At 47.0% G+C, this 16,082-nt stretch overlaps 1 protein-coding gene across 1 annotated transcript; it reads left to right on the forward strand.

Annotated features, from left to right (window-relative positions):
• Window positions 1-5,225: 5,225 nt before the first annotated feature.
• Window positions 5,226-9,921, forward strand: Sox4 (SRY-box transcription factor 4). The gene is given in 1 exon segment (NM_001271205.1): window positions 5,226-9,921. A coding segment is annotated over 1 exon segment (1,323 nt). The 5' UTR covers window positions 5,226-5,881; the 3' UTR covers window positions 7,205-9,921.
• Window positions 9,922-16,082: the final 6,161 nt, after the last annotated feature.

Raw genomic sequence — 16,082 nt, forward strand, 5'->3', positions numbered from 1 at the left:
CCAGGAGAGGCTCACAGAGGGTGAGGGGCTGCTGGGCATCCGAGTGCACCCAGGGACCAAATGGCTGTCTGTTCCGGTCAGTGGCGGAACTGGGCCCCAGCCGCTAGGACCAGTTTGGAATCGGGGGAGGGGCGCGGCAGGGGGAGGGACTGGACAAGATCCCCTCTCTGGGAGTGGCTGCTCGAGCTGCCACTTGAAAGGAGGCCCTGGAGCTGGAATGGATGGGGGGTGGGGGGACACGGACAGCCCCTGTCTGTCCGTGAGCCTCCTCAGAATATAGTGGTGAAACGCCTCTGCGAGCATCGCCCGAGCCACGTTTACAGTAGGAAAGACTTTCCTCCGAAAAGCACCATCCAAGTCCATTGCAGTTTGGCTCCTCCCAGTTAAGAGTCAGAGAAAGGCAAGGCGAGGCCAGTGCACCGGGAATCCCAGGCGAGCTTGGGCAGGACCCCTCTGTTGCTGAGCTCCGCGAGGCGTGCCGGGCCACGGAAACCATTTCTTTTCAGGAGCAGGGGTGGCCTCTGGGACTCCTTTGGTCATGCGCTGTGTGTCTCTGCCGCCGCCGAAGGAGAGCCCGCAGCTGGCGGAGAAACTGCATTCTCGCTCCTACTCGCCCGAGGGAGATGACCCGTGACCTCCGAAGTGAGGTTACCAGATCCGCAATCGGGCGTCTCTCCTTTCTCGGCCATTGGAGGGTTTCCGACGAGCAAACAGGGGGCAGCAGTTGGTTACCCTAAACTTTGACTTACGGCGGGGGGCCGGAGCGGGGAGCGGCCCAGAATTCACCAGCGCACCTAGTTTCCCACTGGCCCTTTAAACCGCTACCCGGAGAAGTGTTAGGGGTTCGCTGGTTCAGGAGACTAGAAGAGACGGTTGGATCTTCCCCCACGTTTTCCTACATCGCTGCAGGCTCAGGCAGGCTCAGGCAGGCTCAGCGCTGCCACCTGGCGGCTGCCTCTCCTGGATTGGGAGGAGCTGTGTGCATGCACGGATTACACAGATCTTGGAGGGTGTGCCCGGCCTCTGTCTGGGGAAACGGAGCAGAAGCTACAGTTAATGCTTCATATCTATGTGGCCCGTGCAGACTCTCGTTTTCTCCTTGTTCTCAAGAGTAAAGGGAAAATGTGTGGGCATTGAATGGCGTGGGTATAAAGAGCTGATGTGAGCCTGTTGGTTGTGAGGGATGAGAAAGTGGTGAAATTATTAGAAATATATGTTTCTGGTCTCTCTGTATTCTAACCGTGAAAATAAGTGACAGCTTTCACTTACCCTGCTTAATATTTTTCTAATAAGAATTCAATATATTGGTCTGGAGAGATAAATCGGTCCTTGTTAAAGGCTAAGGCTCACAACCAAAACCTAAGGATTACTACTGTTGGAATACAGCTGTCTTCTAGTCCAGTTTCCATATACTTTCCTCAGCACCAAAGATGGAGTGCAAGGGGTTGGGGGAAGCAAAATCAGCCCCAATGAAGGGTGGAACTGAAAACAGGGCAGTCAGTTTCCCAGAGCACTTTCCAGTCAACAAAATTAACAAGAAGGCTTCCCCCACTTGTGTTTATTGGAACTGAATGCTCAAAGCCAGAGGGGCTCATACAGTCAGTTTCTACAGTCAAAGCCAAGCACGAATCCTGGAAAACAGTGCCAAGCCCGATTCGTGACACTAATTTCCATCCAGGTTTTCCTCCCTCTGTGCTATGGGAACACATTAAGAAGTGGAGGTAAATCTTTTCATCCATACCCCATACATACCATTTTGTAGATGTGAGGTTTTATGTTGTGCAGGTGTGTAGGAGCAGAAATGCATTAGCAGATATTACACTCTCAGGCCGAATGGCTTGCATTTAATGGAATAAAATAAAGATCTGCCTTAATTCAAAATGTGAAAGATCTAATATCCTTTCCAATAAAGACCATTAGTTGATTATTCTAAGGTAGGACTTGTTTGCAAAACAATTCTGCCTCTCTGTTCATGCAACTACAAGGAGAGCGGAGGGAAGGAACACTGAGTACTGACTTACTAGGGGCCACCAAATAGCTGGTATCTGGGGAGTGGGGGTGGGGGTGTGGGGAGGTCAGTGGCGGAGAACTGATTACAAAGCTAATAGGACATTAGGTAACGGGAGCCAGAAATCTTTCTCCCATAATTTGGTGTTAAGTCCAGTGCATTCTGGTGTATGTATGTGTGCTTTACTCGTGGAAGGAGAGCTCTAATTAAAAGCCATTTGTCACATGTTTTGTCACATGTTTACATGCTCTAAGAACCAAAACAGTCACACTTCAATAAATCCAAGCAATCAGGTATACACTCCGCAGACTTCCAGTGCGCATTGCTCTAATTCGGTCAATGGATGCTACCAACCCATATTTCACCAGTTCTAAGAGCAACGCAGATACGGGTTCATCTTATAGTCAGGGGGATGAGGAAGGTCTTTAAACAGAGGCTGAGTTGGTTCATCTGGTACAGACTCCTCTGCCAAACCTGACAATCTGAGTTCAATCCCCAGTACCTGGACAGTGGAAAGAGATCACTGACCCCAACAAGTTGTCTTCTGATCTCCATTTAAGCACAGTGCCAAGCAGTTGACTACCATACAAATAATAATAATAATAATAATTAATTAATTAACTTAAAATGTTTTATCCCCTTTCCCTTAAAGACCTTTTGTCCTTTGATGGCATGTACTATAACAGAACATCTTAAAATCTTTTGGGTTTCCTGAAATGCATCTAACAAAAGAATCAGGCCGGGAACTACTTTTCTTTTTCTTTATATACGCTTTTAAAATAAAATCTGTGCGTTAAGCATAAGTGTAACTGTGAAGGGTGATTTACACCATTGGAAATACCACCAATTTCGCCAACATTCATCTTTGCCAAATTATCCAACATTATTTGGTACAGATCCTACAAGGAATACATCTACTCTGCTTTTGTCACAATGAAAATATTGATTTTTTTTGTAGACAATAGACCTTTTTTAGGGTAACCCAGATGCCAGGTTGATGACATCTTAAGGATGTGCATCTGGGGGTGTCAGAAAAGACACATATGCCTTGCCTTTGTCCTGCAAAACACTTTTCTTGGTGAAGGGTTGTTTTGTTTTGTTTTTGTTTTTGTTTTTTTTTGAGGGGGTGCATACTATTTTAGGATTTCCTCCTCTGGAAATTAAAAAAGGGCTGCCATGGGTAGCAAATGGTCAAAAAAAAAAATTACTTGCTTTTACCCACAAAAACATTCTTGCCTGCGGTTGATCTTAGAGTCCCAATCAGCTGTCTCCATAGGGTATTCTTTCCAGTAAATGTCTAACTCTTCACACCCTAGGCCTCTTTCCAGCCTCCGTACTCTGAAACTATGACGAGATAAAGGGAAATATACCACCCAGCACTACTGTGCCACGAATTCAGAGCTGATTCTAAGTTGGACTCCTCTGTCGCTAGCCTGATGAAAATCAATTTATCATCATATTAGGAAAGGTCTGTTTTTACTAGAATCCCAGTGTTCAGATCTTGGGGAAAAGGGTGATTATGGAACTCAGTTATTCTATATTCTAAATACTTTCTGCCATGTGTATGCTCTTTGAGACAAGGTCTGGTACAGCCGGGGCTGTCCTGGAATTCTTTTTTTTTTTTTTTTTTTTTTTTTTGGTTCTTTTTTTCGGAGCTGGGGACCGAACCCAGGGCCTTGCGCTTCCTAGGTAAGCGTTCTACCACTGAGCTAAATCCCCAGCCCCCCTGGAATTCTTAAGTATCAGTGGATGACCTTGAACTCCCGATCTTCCTGATGGCACCTCCCAAGTACTGAGGTAACAAACGGGGACCAGCCGACAGGATTTTGATTATGTTTCACCATCAGTACCCATCTTCCTTCTTAGTCTCTTGAATGTCATGCCGCTTTTACTAGAAGTGGCATTTGCATTAGGAAGGAACTCAGGTTAGAATCCACAGAGGGCTCAGGACACACATCAGTGGTTTATAATCACACACTCACCAGCCACTAACACAAGCCCATGGGGTTCCCGAAGCACAGAAGAGGTGGACAATTGAGATTTGGAAAGAAAGATCAGGGGTGGGGCTTGAGGTAGGTGCAGCAGCTCCACTCTCCTTTGCCACCCCCTTCTCTTTTCCTTAGTCTTCTAGGCCCATTTGCTTCAAGTAGCACAGGCTGCAGATAAAATGAGTAAGAAAACAAGGAGGTGGGTCAAAGGAACCCATCTATCCTTTGGAAATTGTGGAAAACAAACATTTAGAAAGTGAAGTCAATCCCATCCTGTATTCACCATGATCGCCCTATACAAAAATCATACAAAGTCTCTTATTGAGGTAATTATGGGCCACTGCCTTGGCTTTCCACAGAAAATCTTGTTTGGCCTACCCAGGATTTATAGGGGAGCTGAAATCATTAAATAACTAGTTAACCTCTGTTTGGCAAAAAGAGTAAGCAATTACTGAAAAGGGGGAAAAACTGCCTTTCACAAACAGCACAGATAGCATCCTGAAGGGATTTACACAATACACCAACGTCTGTTCTGAACATGGAGTTGTTAAAATAATTGTGATGACAGGTGTCTAGGTGCCACTTTCTTAATGGTTTTCAATATCCATTGATTTATTATTGTGGCTCCCCCCACTTACATCTCTAGCTTTAAGAAGGAGCTAAGAAAAGAGATTTTGCACCAAAGGCTGATTCTTTATTCCTGGGCTGAAAAGAACTAATAAAAATAATCACTCGGCTTTTAAGCAGAAAGCTTCCATTTACAGTATTTCACCCTTACCCCCCCTCCAAGCCCCTTGTTATCTAACATAATGGCTAGAATACATTTCCGTCTCTCCCCTTAATAACTTCATGCATTAACATCCTCTTCACACACGCGCGCGCGCGCGCACACACACACACACACACACACACACACACACACACACACACACACACAGGCACGCACGCGCGCGCGCGCGCCCAGCAAAAGGGGGGAAAAGAGGCAGCAGAAATCTCAGCTGTACTTCTAGCCCTTTTAAAAAGTTTGCTCTGTAAATTGGAATGAGGTCAGATTTGGAGCTTCTCATTGCACGCGGAGATTATTATTGCATCGGGTTCCAAGCCAATGGGAAGGACGGGGGAGGGGCTTGGCACGAGGAAGCGTTAGTTACAGCGGCTGATTGGCTGTCTGCGAAAGGATAAAGAAGCGCGAGGCGGAATTGGGGTCTGCTCTAAGCTGCAGCCAGAGAAACAGAGTGAGGGAAAGAGGGCCGTCTCCCTCCCGGTTTCCAGTTCTTGCACGCTGTTTCTTAGAGAGTCTGCAGTGGGGGAACTCTGCCGGTAACCAGCTCTCCTTCTTGCAGGAGGGAGGGAGAAACATACATTTATTCATGCCGGTCTGTTGCATGCAAGCTTCTTGGCTTCCTACCTTGCAACAAAATAATTGCACCAACTCCTCAGCACCGATTCCGCCCACAGAGAGTCCCGGAGCCAGAGTCGCTTTGGCTTTGCTCTGCAGGAAAGGGACTTAGGCGCTAGAGACGATGTCGCTTTCCTGAGCTACCGCGAGCTCTCGTGAACTGCAATCGACTGCTTCAGGGGAAAGGGGTGGGGGAAAGACTTGCCCCGGAGGCGGCGAGAAACTTGCGTTTGGAAGATACTCCGGCTACCAACGTTTGGAGAAACTCCTCGCCGCGGCCGACTCCAGCCTCGGTGCCCGCAGGGAGAACTTCAGCGGTGAGGGAGGACGGAGGGCCTCGGAGACTCTAGGTTGGCGGCGGGAGGCGGCCGCCCCTGGCCCGCGCGCCGCTCAGGGGACCCTGGTCTCCGCCCCGGGGAGCCCGCAGGGCCCGGCGACCGCGCCGCGAGCGTGTGAGCGCGCGTGGGCGCCCGGCAAGCCGGGGCCATGGTACAACAGACCAACAACGCGGAGAACACGGAGGCTTTGCTGGCTGGGGAGAGCTCAGACTCGGGCGCCGGCCTGGAGCTGGGCATCGCGTCCTCCCCGACGCCCGGCTCCACGGCGTCCACGGGTGGCAAGGCGGACGACCCTAGCTGGTGCAAGACGCCCAGTGGCCACATCAAGCGGCCCATGAACGCCTTTATGGTGTGGTCGCAGATCGAGCGGCGCAAGATCATGGAGCAGTCGCCCGACATGCACAACGCCGAGATCTCCAAGCGGCTGGGCAAACGCTGGAAGCTGCTCAAGGACAGCGACAAGATCCCGTTCATCCAGGAGGCGGAGCGGCTGCGCCTCAAGCACATGGCTGACTACCCTGACTACAAGTACCGGCCGCGAAAGAAGGTGAAGTCGGGCAACACGGGCGCGGGATCGGCGGCCACAGCCAAACCTGGGGAGAAGGGCGACAAGGTCGCCGGCGGCAGCGGCCACGCGGGAAGCGGCCACGCGGGGGGTGGCGCGGGCGGCAGCTCCAAGCCCGCGCCCAAGAAGAGCTGCGGCCCCAAGGTGGCGGGCAGCTCGGTCGGCAAGCCCCACGCCAAGTTCGTCCCGGCGGGCGGCGGTAAGGCGGCTGCATCGTTCTCTCCGGAGCAGGCCGCCCTGCTGCCCCTGGGGGAGCCCGCGGCCGTCTACAAGGTGCGGACTCCCAGCGCGGCCACCCCGGCCGCCTCCTCCTCGCCGTCCAGCGCGCTGGCCACCCCCGCCAAACACCCTGCCGACAAGAAGGTGAAGCGCGTTTACCTGTTCGGAAGCCTGGGCGCTTCGGCATCCCCGGTCGGGGGCCTGGGAGCGAGCGCCGACCCCAGCGATCCACTGGGGTTATACGAAGATGGGGGCCCGGGATGCTCGCCCGATGGCCGGAGTCTGAGCGGCCGTAGCAGCGCAGCATCATCGCCCGCCGCCAGCCGATCGCCCGCTGACCACCGCGGCTACGCCAGCCTACGTGCAGCCTCGCCCGCCCCGTCCAGCGCGCCCTCGCACGCGTCCTCGTCGCTCTCCTCATCCTCCTCCTCTTCCTCGGGCTCTTCGTCGTCCGATGATGAGTTCGAAGATGACCTGCTCGACCTGAACCCCAGCTCAAACTTTGAGAGCATGTCCCTGGGCAGTTTCAGCTCCTCATCCGCGCTTGATCGGGACCTGGATTTTAACTTCGAACCCGGCTCAGGCTCCCACTTCGAGTTCCCGGACTATTGCACGCCCGAGGTGAGCGAGATGATCTCGGGAGATTGGCTGGAGTCCAGCATCTCTAACCTGGTCTTCACCTACTGAAGGGAGCGCGGGCCGGGGAGAAGGAGGGCCAAGAGGCAGGAGAGGAGAGAGGAAGACAAAAAACAAAACAAAACAAAAATTAAAAAAAAAAAAGAAGAAAGAAGCAGGAAAAAAAAGAGGAAAAAAGAATAGATGGAGAGTGGAAGGAGAAAGGAGAAAAGAAAAGGAAGGAAAAAAAGTGCATAGGGCTGGCCTGAACCATGTCCCGCCGTTGGAGAAGGAGCGCGGGGGCGTAGTGGACCCGTGCTCCCATCCCCCACTCTCAGGGCTGGGGACTCGAGGAGGCGGAGAGTAGACAGGGGCGACCTTTTTTTGTTGTTATTGATGTTGGTGGTGGCTAAAAAAGCTACATCGAGTTTCCTCCCCAATTTTGCTTGAAGAGACTCCCCCTCCCCTTCCAACGAGCTTCCGGACTTGGTTGCACCCCCAGCAAGAAAAGAAGCCAAGCTAAGCTTCTAAAGACCGAAGGAATCTTGCCCCCCCCCCCTCGCCTTGGTGATTTCTTTTTTGATTTTATTTTGCCTCTTGGTCAAGAAAGGAGGGGGGAAATCCAGCGCGCCCCATCTCCTACCCACCCTCTCTTTGTATTCTCTTTGCATTTTCCCCCTTTTTAAATTTTCTTTTTCTGCAATGAAGACAGAAGGCTCTGGGGTGATGCGTTTTGGCCATGGCGTTTGTGTTGGGCTTAGGGGAGCATTGGCATGGAGAAACTCCACGCTGGCGAGATCCCGGGCTGGGCTTTCTTCTCCCCCCCCTCCCCCCCTTCCTTGTCCCTGCAGCTGGAGGAGATGTGCAGGGAGCAGCAGGCCAGCCTCGGAAATGGACATGGGGACCTCGTGGAAGCCACAGCAGCCTAGTTGGGGACGCAGAAGGACCCGGAGCACAGAGAGCGTTGGGGTCCCCCGGGCCTCCGCAAAATTAAAGAATTTAAAAAAAAAAATCAGAGAGGTGAGGCTACCCAGAGCCGGCGGGAGGACAGGAGACTGTGGGATGTGGTCCAGGGGCCGCGGAGTGGTTTTGGGGGGTAAAGAGATTTTTTTCTTCTCTTAATGGGAATCGTGATGGTGTTGAGTTATTTCACTGGTGGGGTTAATATAGCATGTTATCCTGTCTATCTTTTGAAGATTTCTGTATAAGACTGTTGAGCAGTTTTTAAAATAGTGTAGGGTAATATAAAAGGCGGATAGATGGCGCTATGTTTGATTCCTACAACGAACCGATCACCAGCTCCTTTTCATTCTTAACTCTTTAAAAGGATTCAAACGCAACTCAAATCTGTGCTGGACTTTTGAAAAAAAACACAATTCAGGACCAAATTTTTTCTCCGTGTGTGTTTATTCCTTATAGGTGTAATTGAGAAGACCCGTTTATTTTTACCCCCTCACGGACGCTCCATCTTTCTATTTTTTTTCCCTTGTAAATGTAATCAGATGCCATTTTATATGTGGACGTATTTATACTGGCCAAACAGTTTTCTTATTTTGTCCCCCCTTTTCTTTTGCTTTCTTGTCTTTTGACCTTGTTTCTTTATCTTCCTTTTTATTTTCTTTCTTTTTCTTCGCTTTTTTTCTTTCTAGTGTTGTTACCCACGCCATTTTACGTCTCCTTCACTGAAGGGCTAGAGTTTTAACTTTTAATTTTTTATATTTAAATGTAGACTTTTGACACTTTTAAAAAACAAAAAAAGACAAGAGAGATGAAAACGTTTGATTATTTTCTCAGTGTATTTTTGTAAAAAATATATAAAGGGGGTGTTAATCGGTGTAAATCGCTGTTTGGATTTCCTGATTTTATAATAGGGTGGCTGGTTAATATCTCACACAGTTTGAAAAATCAGCCCCTGGTTTCTCCATGTTTACACTTCAATCTGCAGGCTTCTTAAAGTGACAGTATCCCTTAACCTGCCACCAGTTTCCACCTTTCAACCCCTGGGCTTAAAAGGGGATGAGAGTTCAGCCCAGCACCATAATGCTTTAAAGAAAACAGATTTTTTTTTTTTAAACGAATTGCTGTTCTGTCTAGAGGTTTTAAAACTGGTGCATTCACAGCAAAAAGGGATTCTGTAGCTTTAACTCGTAAACCACATCTTTTTTGCACTTTTTTTATAAGCAAAAACGTGCCGTTTAAACCACTGGATCTATCTAAATGCCGATTTGAGTTCGCGACACTATGTACTGCGTTTTCATTCTTGTATTTGACTATTTAATCCTTTCTACTTGTCGCTAAATATAATTGTTTTAGTCTTATGGCATGGTGATAGCATATGTGTTCAGGTTTATAGCTGTTGTGTTTAAAGATTGAAAAAAAAGTGGAAAACATCTTTGTACATTTAAGTCTGTATTATAATAAGCAAAAAGATTGTGTGTATGTATGTTTAATATAACATGACAGGCACGAGGACCCCTGCCTTTTAAGAGGCAGTTCCGTTAAGGGTTTTTGGTTTTTAAACTTTAATTTTTTTTCCTTTTTTTCTCTCTCTTTTTTTTTTTTACCATCCATCCTGTGCAATATGCCGTGTAGAATATTTGTCTTAAAATTCAAGGCCACAAAAAAGAAAAAAAAAAAAAGCAATGTTTGAGGGAAGAGAAAAAGAAAAAAGAAAAAAAAAAAATACCAGCTAATCCTGTCCGTCACTGCCTGTCAGGTTGTTGCTATATACCTTCTGTAAATAACTTTTTTTGAGAAGGAAATAAAATCAGCTGGAACTGAACCCTAAATCTTGACTTTTGTCATCCTTATTCCTGAGATGCCTCCTGTCGATGCAGACTGCTGCTTTCCGGTGGCTTGGGAGCTAATGCTGATATGGCTAAGCCATCTTAATGGTGAACACTAAGTTCCTCTTGGCCAGATTTGGCAGGCCTGACCCTGAGTGATGGCATCAGCCACGTGTGTGTCAACCCTCTGCACGCCTTCGAGGAATTCTCTGCATCTACTGTACATCAGCAGGCACCCTTTGTCTGGAAATTTCAAGTGGGGGAGGGGCGGGTGGGCAGGCTTCTCCGCTCACCCGGGCTGCCTGAACTTTTTAGATTTATTTTTGCTTTGTGTGCCTAAGCCTGCTCCTGTACACACCAAGGTTTTGCACGAACCAAAAACAAATGAGTCTGTTAAATGATTAGGTCTTGCAGGAGAAAAGCCTTCGATAGTTACAAGATGAGGGAAAAAAGTACTTAGGCTTGCTTTGTTCGATTTGGAGGTGGGGGTTGGGGGAGCGGTCCCCTCAAATGCAAAGGTCAGTAGGGTGTGGTGTAATCCAAGTCCTTGAGAGGCAGGCCTGACTGAAGGATCCTGAGTTTAAAGCCTGAGACCCGGCTTCCAGAACAACAAAAGTTACTATGGCCCTAAGCTCTTCATCTTTTGTCACGCCCAACATGGGTGTCACTGTAAGTAGAATATAGCCTACCTGTTCCTAACTGGAACAGCACCCCAAGTAGGAGAGTATATGGCTGTTACAAGCACTAGACAGAGCATTAGTGAGGCCTGCATGCAGCTGTTCAGTATTTCCTGTTTATTTTACAGATCAACAGCCTCCATGGGCAAATAGAAATTATCTTCCCTTCCAAATGCTCATCTTCACAAATGTGTGCTTCCCGCTTCTCCTAGTCTTTGAGCCCTGGAGAGAAAGAGTTAACACACAGCATTTGGAAACCATCCATTCTGGGGATTACAGGCAAGGTCCCTGCATCCTGGGATCACAACAGAAAGAAGACTTAAAGACCAGCACTGCAAGCATTTTTGTACAGCCATTTGCTGGGTGCTGGCTGTGATCAGCACACACTACACACACACTTGCATGAAGCTTTCAAGGTCAAAAAATAAAATAAAAAATAAAAAAGCAATTCCCTCTCTAATAATATTGTTTCAATATCATTTCTCTCTGAGAGGCAGGATTTAGTTTCTCCCCTTTTCTTATGTAAGCTTCTATATTTTTGAGTTTTAATTTACTGGACATCCTATTCTAGTACTACCTTTTTGTTTGAGTGTAGGTGTGCATTTGTGGTACTGGGGATTAAGTCTAGGCTTCTGTGGGTGCTAGGTAAGCATTCTACCCCTGAGCTAGAGATCCTAAGATACCATTCTATCCTACACAGGGACCTTGAAAGAATATGGTGTCGTAAATTTTTCTTTTTGATAGGGGGTTTCAGGAGGGGAAACATTTCAGGGAGGGGGATAATGTGTGAAATGTAGATAAAGAAAATACTCGATAATAAAAAAAGAACTTTAAGAAAGAGTTAATATGCTTGTTTAATAACCACCATTATGATGAAGATAATAGAGTAGCTTATGGTCTTGGAGGAGAAAAGCCTTCCATAGTTACAAGATGAAAGAAAAAATACTTAGGCTTCCTTTGTTAGGTTTGGGGTGGGGGTTCCCCTCAAATACAAAGGTCAGTAGGGTGTGGTATAATTCAAGCACTTGAGAGACAGGCCAGGCTGAAGGATCCTGAGTTTAAGGCCATAGTGGATTAGTTGAGACCAACAAAAGACCTTATTCTTCCCCCCCCCCCCCACCACCACCCAGACAAAAACATCAGAATTCTACTGTAAGTGAAACCTGTATGAGTCACTTTTTAAGTGATGCATATTTTTTAATATGTTTGTATTTTTTAGGTTTTCCTGCTACAACCTTGTTTATTTTCCCCTGACGTTGCATGAGAGCAAGCACATGCTTTCAAATATTTTCCTTAAGAATCCTAAGGCTCAGGGTGAAGGTGTAACAGAGCACTTCACTAGCATGCTGGAGGCCCTGGGCTCTAGTCCCAGGCCGCTGAAGAAAACAAGGAATTCTGGTACATTACCCTTTTTTCCTTAATGTTATGAGACCGTGTGCTTCCTAGCAGGGCTGTGGCAAATGCCAACCACTTCTGTACTTCCTCAAACCCTGCATTCAGAAAGGATACTTACATGCCAGACTGCATGGCAAAATAGATCTAGAAAAGCACTTCACGGTGACTTTTAGATGGTGTGTCTCAGCAGAAAAGACTGAACTCCAGCTAGCTTTCCTCTCTGTTTTTAAGACACAGCTTCAGGCCCTGTGCTCAATGAGAGCAATGTAGACTAGTGGCACTTGTCACTGTGTCAGTTCCTAGCTGAATCCCCTGAAGTGCCATGAAAAAAAAAAAAAAAGATTGACAGACAGACAGACAGACAGTCTGCCTTCAGGCCGCTCTGGTGGGATGAGCTCTTGCTTGGGTTTTTGCTGACACTGGTCTAAATGGGTATCTTGAGTAAAGAGTAGAGTTGAAAGGTCAACCACTCCGTTTATCAGTTTATGTACAGGATCAGAGTGCTTCGTCATAAATCAATTGTTTGTTTGTTTGTTTGTTACTTTTTTTTTTTTTTTTGAGACAGGGTTTCTCTGTACAGCCCTGGCTGTCCAGGTCCTTTCTCAGTAGAGGAAGACTGCCTGAACTCAAGGATTGTCCCTTCTCTGGAAGTGAGTGCTGGGCCTAAAGGTGCACACCAGCCACCACACCCTCTCATCATGGATCTTAGCCCACTGACATAGAAGGGTTTGGAAAACAGGGCATGGTGGGACAGTTCATTTAGAACAAAACAAAAAACAAAAAAACTTCCAGAAAACCTTAGAACCCAAATCTGTTAGATTTCTCAGGGTGGAAGTTTTCTGTCTCTCTCTCTCTTTTTTTTTTTTTTAATGGGTACTTTGAGTTGAAGATTTATTTTATGGAAGTGTTTGTGTGTGGTGTGCACATGTGCATACGAGGGGCCTCACAGTAGCAAGGTGTCCGATCATCGTCAGAAGCTGGAGTGAGCCACCTAACTCGGCACCAGGAACTAAGTTCAGGTTCTCTGGAAGAACAGGAAGTAGTCTGCTGGAGCCTCTCCGCTTTCCTGTTGATTGTGGTTCACAGCCCTGGCTTAGGACTATAAATACACCTCTGGCCTCTGATCTCTTGCATTTACCCCAGCCTCTCTGATTCATCCTAGAAAACAACCTGAAAATCCATCTAGGTTTCCACTCTGCCTTCCATTTGAAAGCTGGGGTGGGCAGCTCATCTGCACCTCACCCCACCCGCCATTTGGAAGCTGCGTCCTGCAGCTTGTGTGGGTGGTGTGAGCATCTTTTGACATCTGCGTGCTGTTTCAGACTATCTACTGTCATTATTTCCCTTTGTCCAGGGTGAGGAACTCAGTTCACAGGCAACTTGTCAAGGCCCTGCACAAAATGGTGGCGGCTCACTTCCTCCAGTCTCTACAACCCAGCACCGCAGCGTGAAGCCTTCATCATAAGCTCTCCGGGTGGTAGAACACACCTTTAATCCCGGCACTAGGGAGGCAGAGGCAGAGGCAGAGGCAGGCAGGGAGTTCACAGCCAGCCTGGTCTACATAATGAGTTCCAAAGTAGCTCGGACTACACAAAGCAGGATTAACCCTTTAATGCCTGTTTCTCCACATTTACTGTCCAGTGAGTTCTTGCACAGAACCTGTTCTTCAAGCTTCCGAAATACATTCATTCCCCCGAAATATTTGCATTTTTGTGCTGCTGGGGCAAGTAGTGTTGAATTTAGAGAAAACTCTATGTCTGAATACTGGCTCTGAGGTCAGCTGGCTGGGGGACCGTGGTCAAGTTCCTTAGTCCTTCTAAGTCTCAGCTCTAACTCCTTACATAGAAGGCTACCTGACAGAGAAAGCTGTTGTGAGGATTGAGTGTGACCCCATATATGGAACCCATGCAGCCATGCCCAGAAGCAATCCGTGCTCATTAAGTACCAGCCCTTTGCCTCATGGCTGATTGCAAAAAGGTAAAGTCTGTGTAAGCCAACCACAGGTCCAGCAACACAGAAATTACACCACACTAAATAACAATAAAGATGCTGTCAGCTGCTCAAATCCTCAACCTGAGTATGACTTGAGAACAAGGCTAGCACTGTAGCCCAGTTGTTAAGTGCTTATAAAGCACACATGAAGCCATGAGACCCTGGATTGGCTTCTCGGTATCACAAGAAGACAAACCTAGCGATACCATGCCAATACTGGGGAAACAGAGGCAGGGGGATCAGAATCAGGCTCTCTTTGGTTAATTAGTAGGTCTGGGGCCAGGCTGGGCTATGTGAGATCCTGTCTGAAAACAAAAAGAATGGTTTGGGCGTGTGTGTGTGTGTGTGTGTGTGTGTGTGTGTGTGTGTGTGTGTGTGTTATTGGGGACTGAACCTTGAGTCATGCTAGGTAATTTCTCTTTCACAGACCTAAATCCCAGTCCAGCATTCTTTTTATTTCTTTAATATATTTTTAAATTATTGTTAGTGAGTTTCATGCAAGTATATAATGTGAGTTTTCATCAAATCCATCCCCTACACTCTCCACCCTGGGCCAGGACGCTTTTAAAGAGCAGAACCAGACCACAGTCTAAGTTCTCCATATATTTCTCAGTGCAAACCAAAGTGAAAATGACTACCCTCACAGTGTGTTAGCATGATCTCAATAAGTATACAGGCAAAAGATTGATACCACCCTTTTTACAAGGAGACATGGAGATGATTCAGTAATAAGCCTGAGATCATAGAGTCAGAAGGGGAAGAAGGGCGGGGCTGTGGCTCAGTGATAGAATGCTTGCCCTAGCATGTCCGAGACCCTGGGTTGTAGCCCCAGCACCCAACTTAATTAACCATAAAAAAAGAGGTAGGGGACACTGGAATCTTATTTCCTAAGCCCAAGAATGAACTTAGATCCAGTTCCTCTCCAGGTATGGTGGCACATCATTCAGAAGACAAAAATGGGAGACTCTGTCTCTAGAAAACAAAAACAAGCCAGGAGGTGTTTGGCCACACATGCCTTTAATTCCTGTGTTTAGGAAGCAGAGATAGGTAATGAGTTCGAAGCCAACCTGGTCTACAAAGTGAGTGACAGACCAGTCAGGGTTACACAGAGAAATCCTATTTTGAAAAGCAAAACGAACAAACAAATGAAAAGAAAGGAAAGAAAAATGAAACAAAATCAAAATTAATAAAAATTTTTAAAAAACTACAAAAACAATCAAAATATGTGTAATAGAAATTGAGTAATAGAAAAACATAGGTGGGAGGCCTTGAGTCTTTGGTAAAGATTGGCCATCATCTCATTCCCCTCTCCCCACAACCATCCTTCCTTCAGCTCTGATCCATTTCCCCAAGGATGTCTTTGTACCATCTCAGTTGGCAGGCAAACTTAAGTAATTCGTGTGTGTGTGTGTGTGTGTGTGTGTGTGTGTGTGTGTGTGTGTGCGCGCGCGCATATTAGTTCAACAAATGTGTGTTAAAATATGAATGCACAGTCTTAATTTCAAGAGTAGGCAAGGCAGAAGAGAATAGAACTCCTCTAAATATCAGGAGTGGATCTTCTGCTCTGTCATCTAAAAGGTGGGGTCGGTGTCCACGCCACAAGTTATTCAGAATGACTTATGCAGAGGCTCCAAGCTACCCATCCTATTGGCCGTTGCTACAGTTAGCTTGAAGGGTTTTATGGTTTCCTGCATGTGTTGTTTTCCTGCTTAATGTTAAAAAGAAGAAGAAAAACCTCACCTCACTAAACTGAATTTCCCAGGGGGCTTTTGTTCTTCTGTAGCCTGGTTTATACGTCAGTTATGATGATATCCCTCTATGAGTGGATATCTGTAGGTATGGGGGATAACAAATTTAGTCCATTTTTTTTTCTTCTGACAGTTTCCATTCAAGACAATTAGTTTAATGGAGTCCTGCCAACATGCCAGGCACAAGTCAAGTTGTGGCATGAGCTTTGCAGCAGGGGCCTGTCCTTCAACCTGCAGGCTTTGTGGCGAAGGCTGAAGTTACGTCTCATTTATACACCAGTTTACTTTGCACTGCCCCTGAGGCACTCAAACGACATCCACATCTGATTGGAAAGTTTGGGGCTTTATTTTT

This window comes from Rattus norvegicus, chromosome 17, assembly GCF_021556685.1.
Source record: "Rattus norvegicus strain SHRSP/BbbUtx chromosome 17, alternate assembly SHRSP_T2T, whole genome shotgun sequence".
In the NCBI taxonomy this organism is placed as follows: Eukaryota; Metazoa; Chordata; class Mammalia; order Rodentia; family Muridae; genus Rattus; species Rattus norvegicus.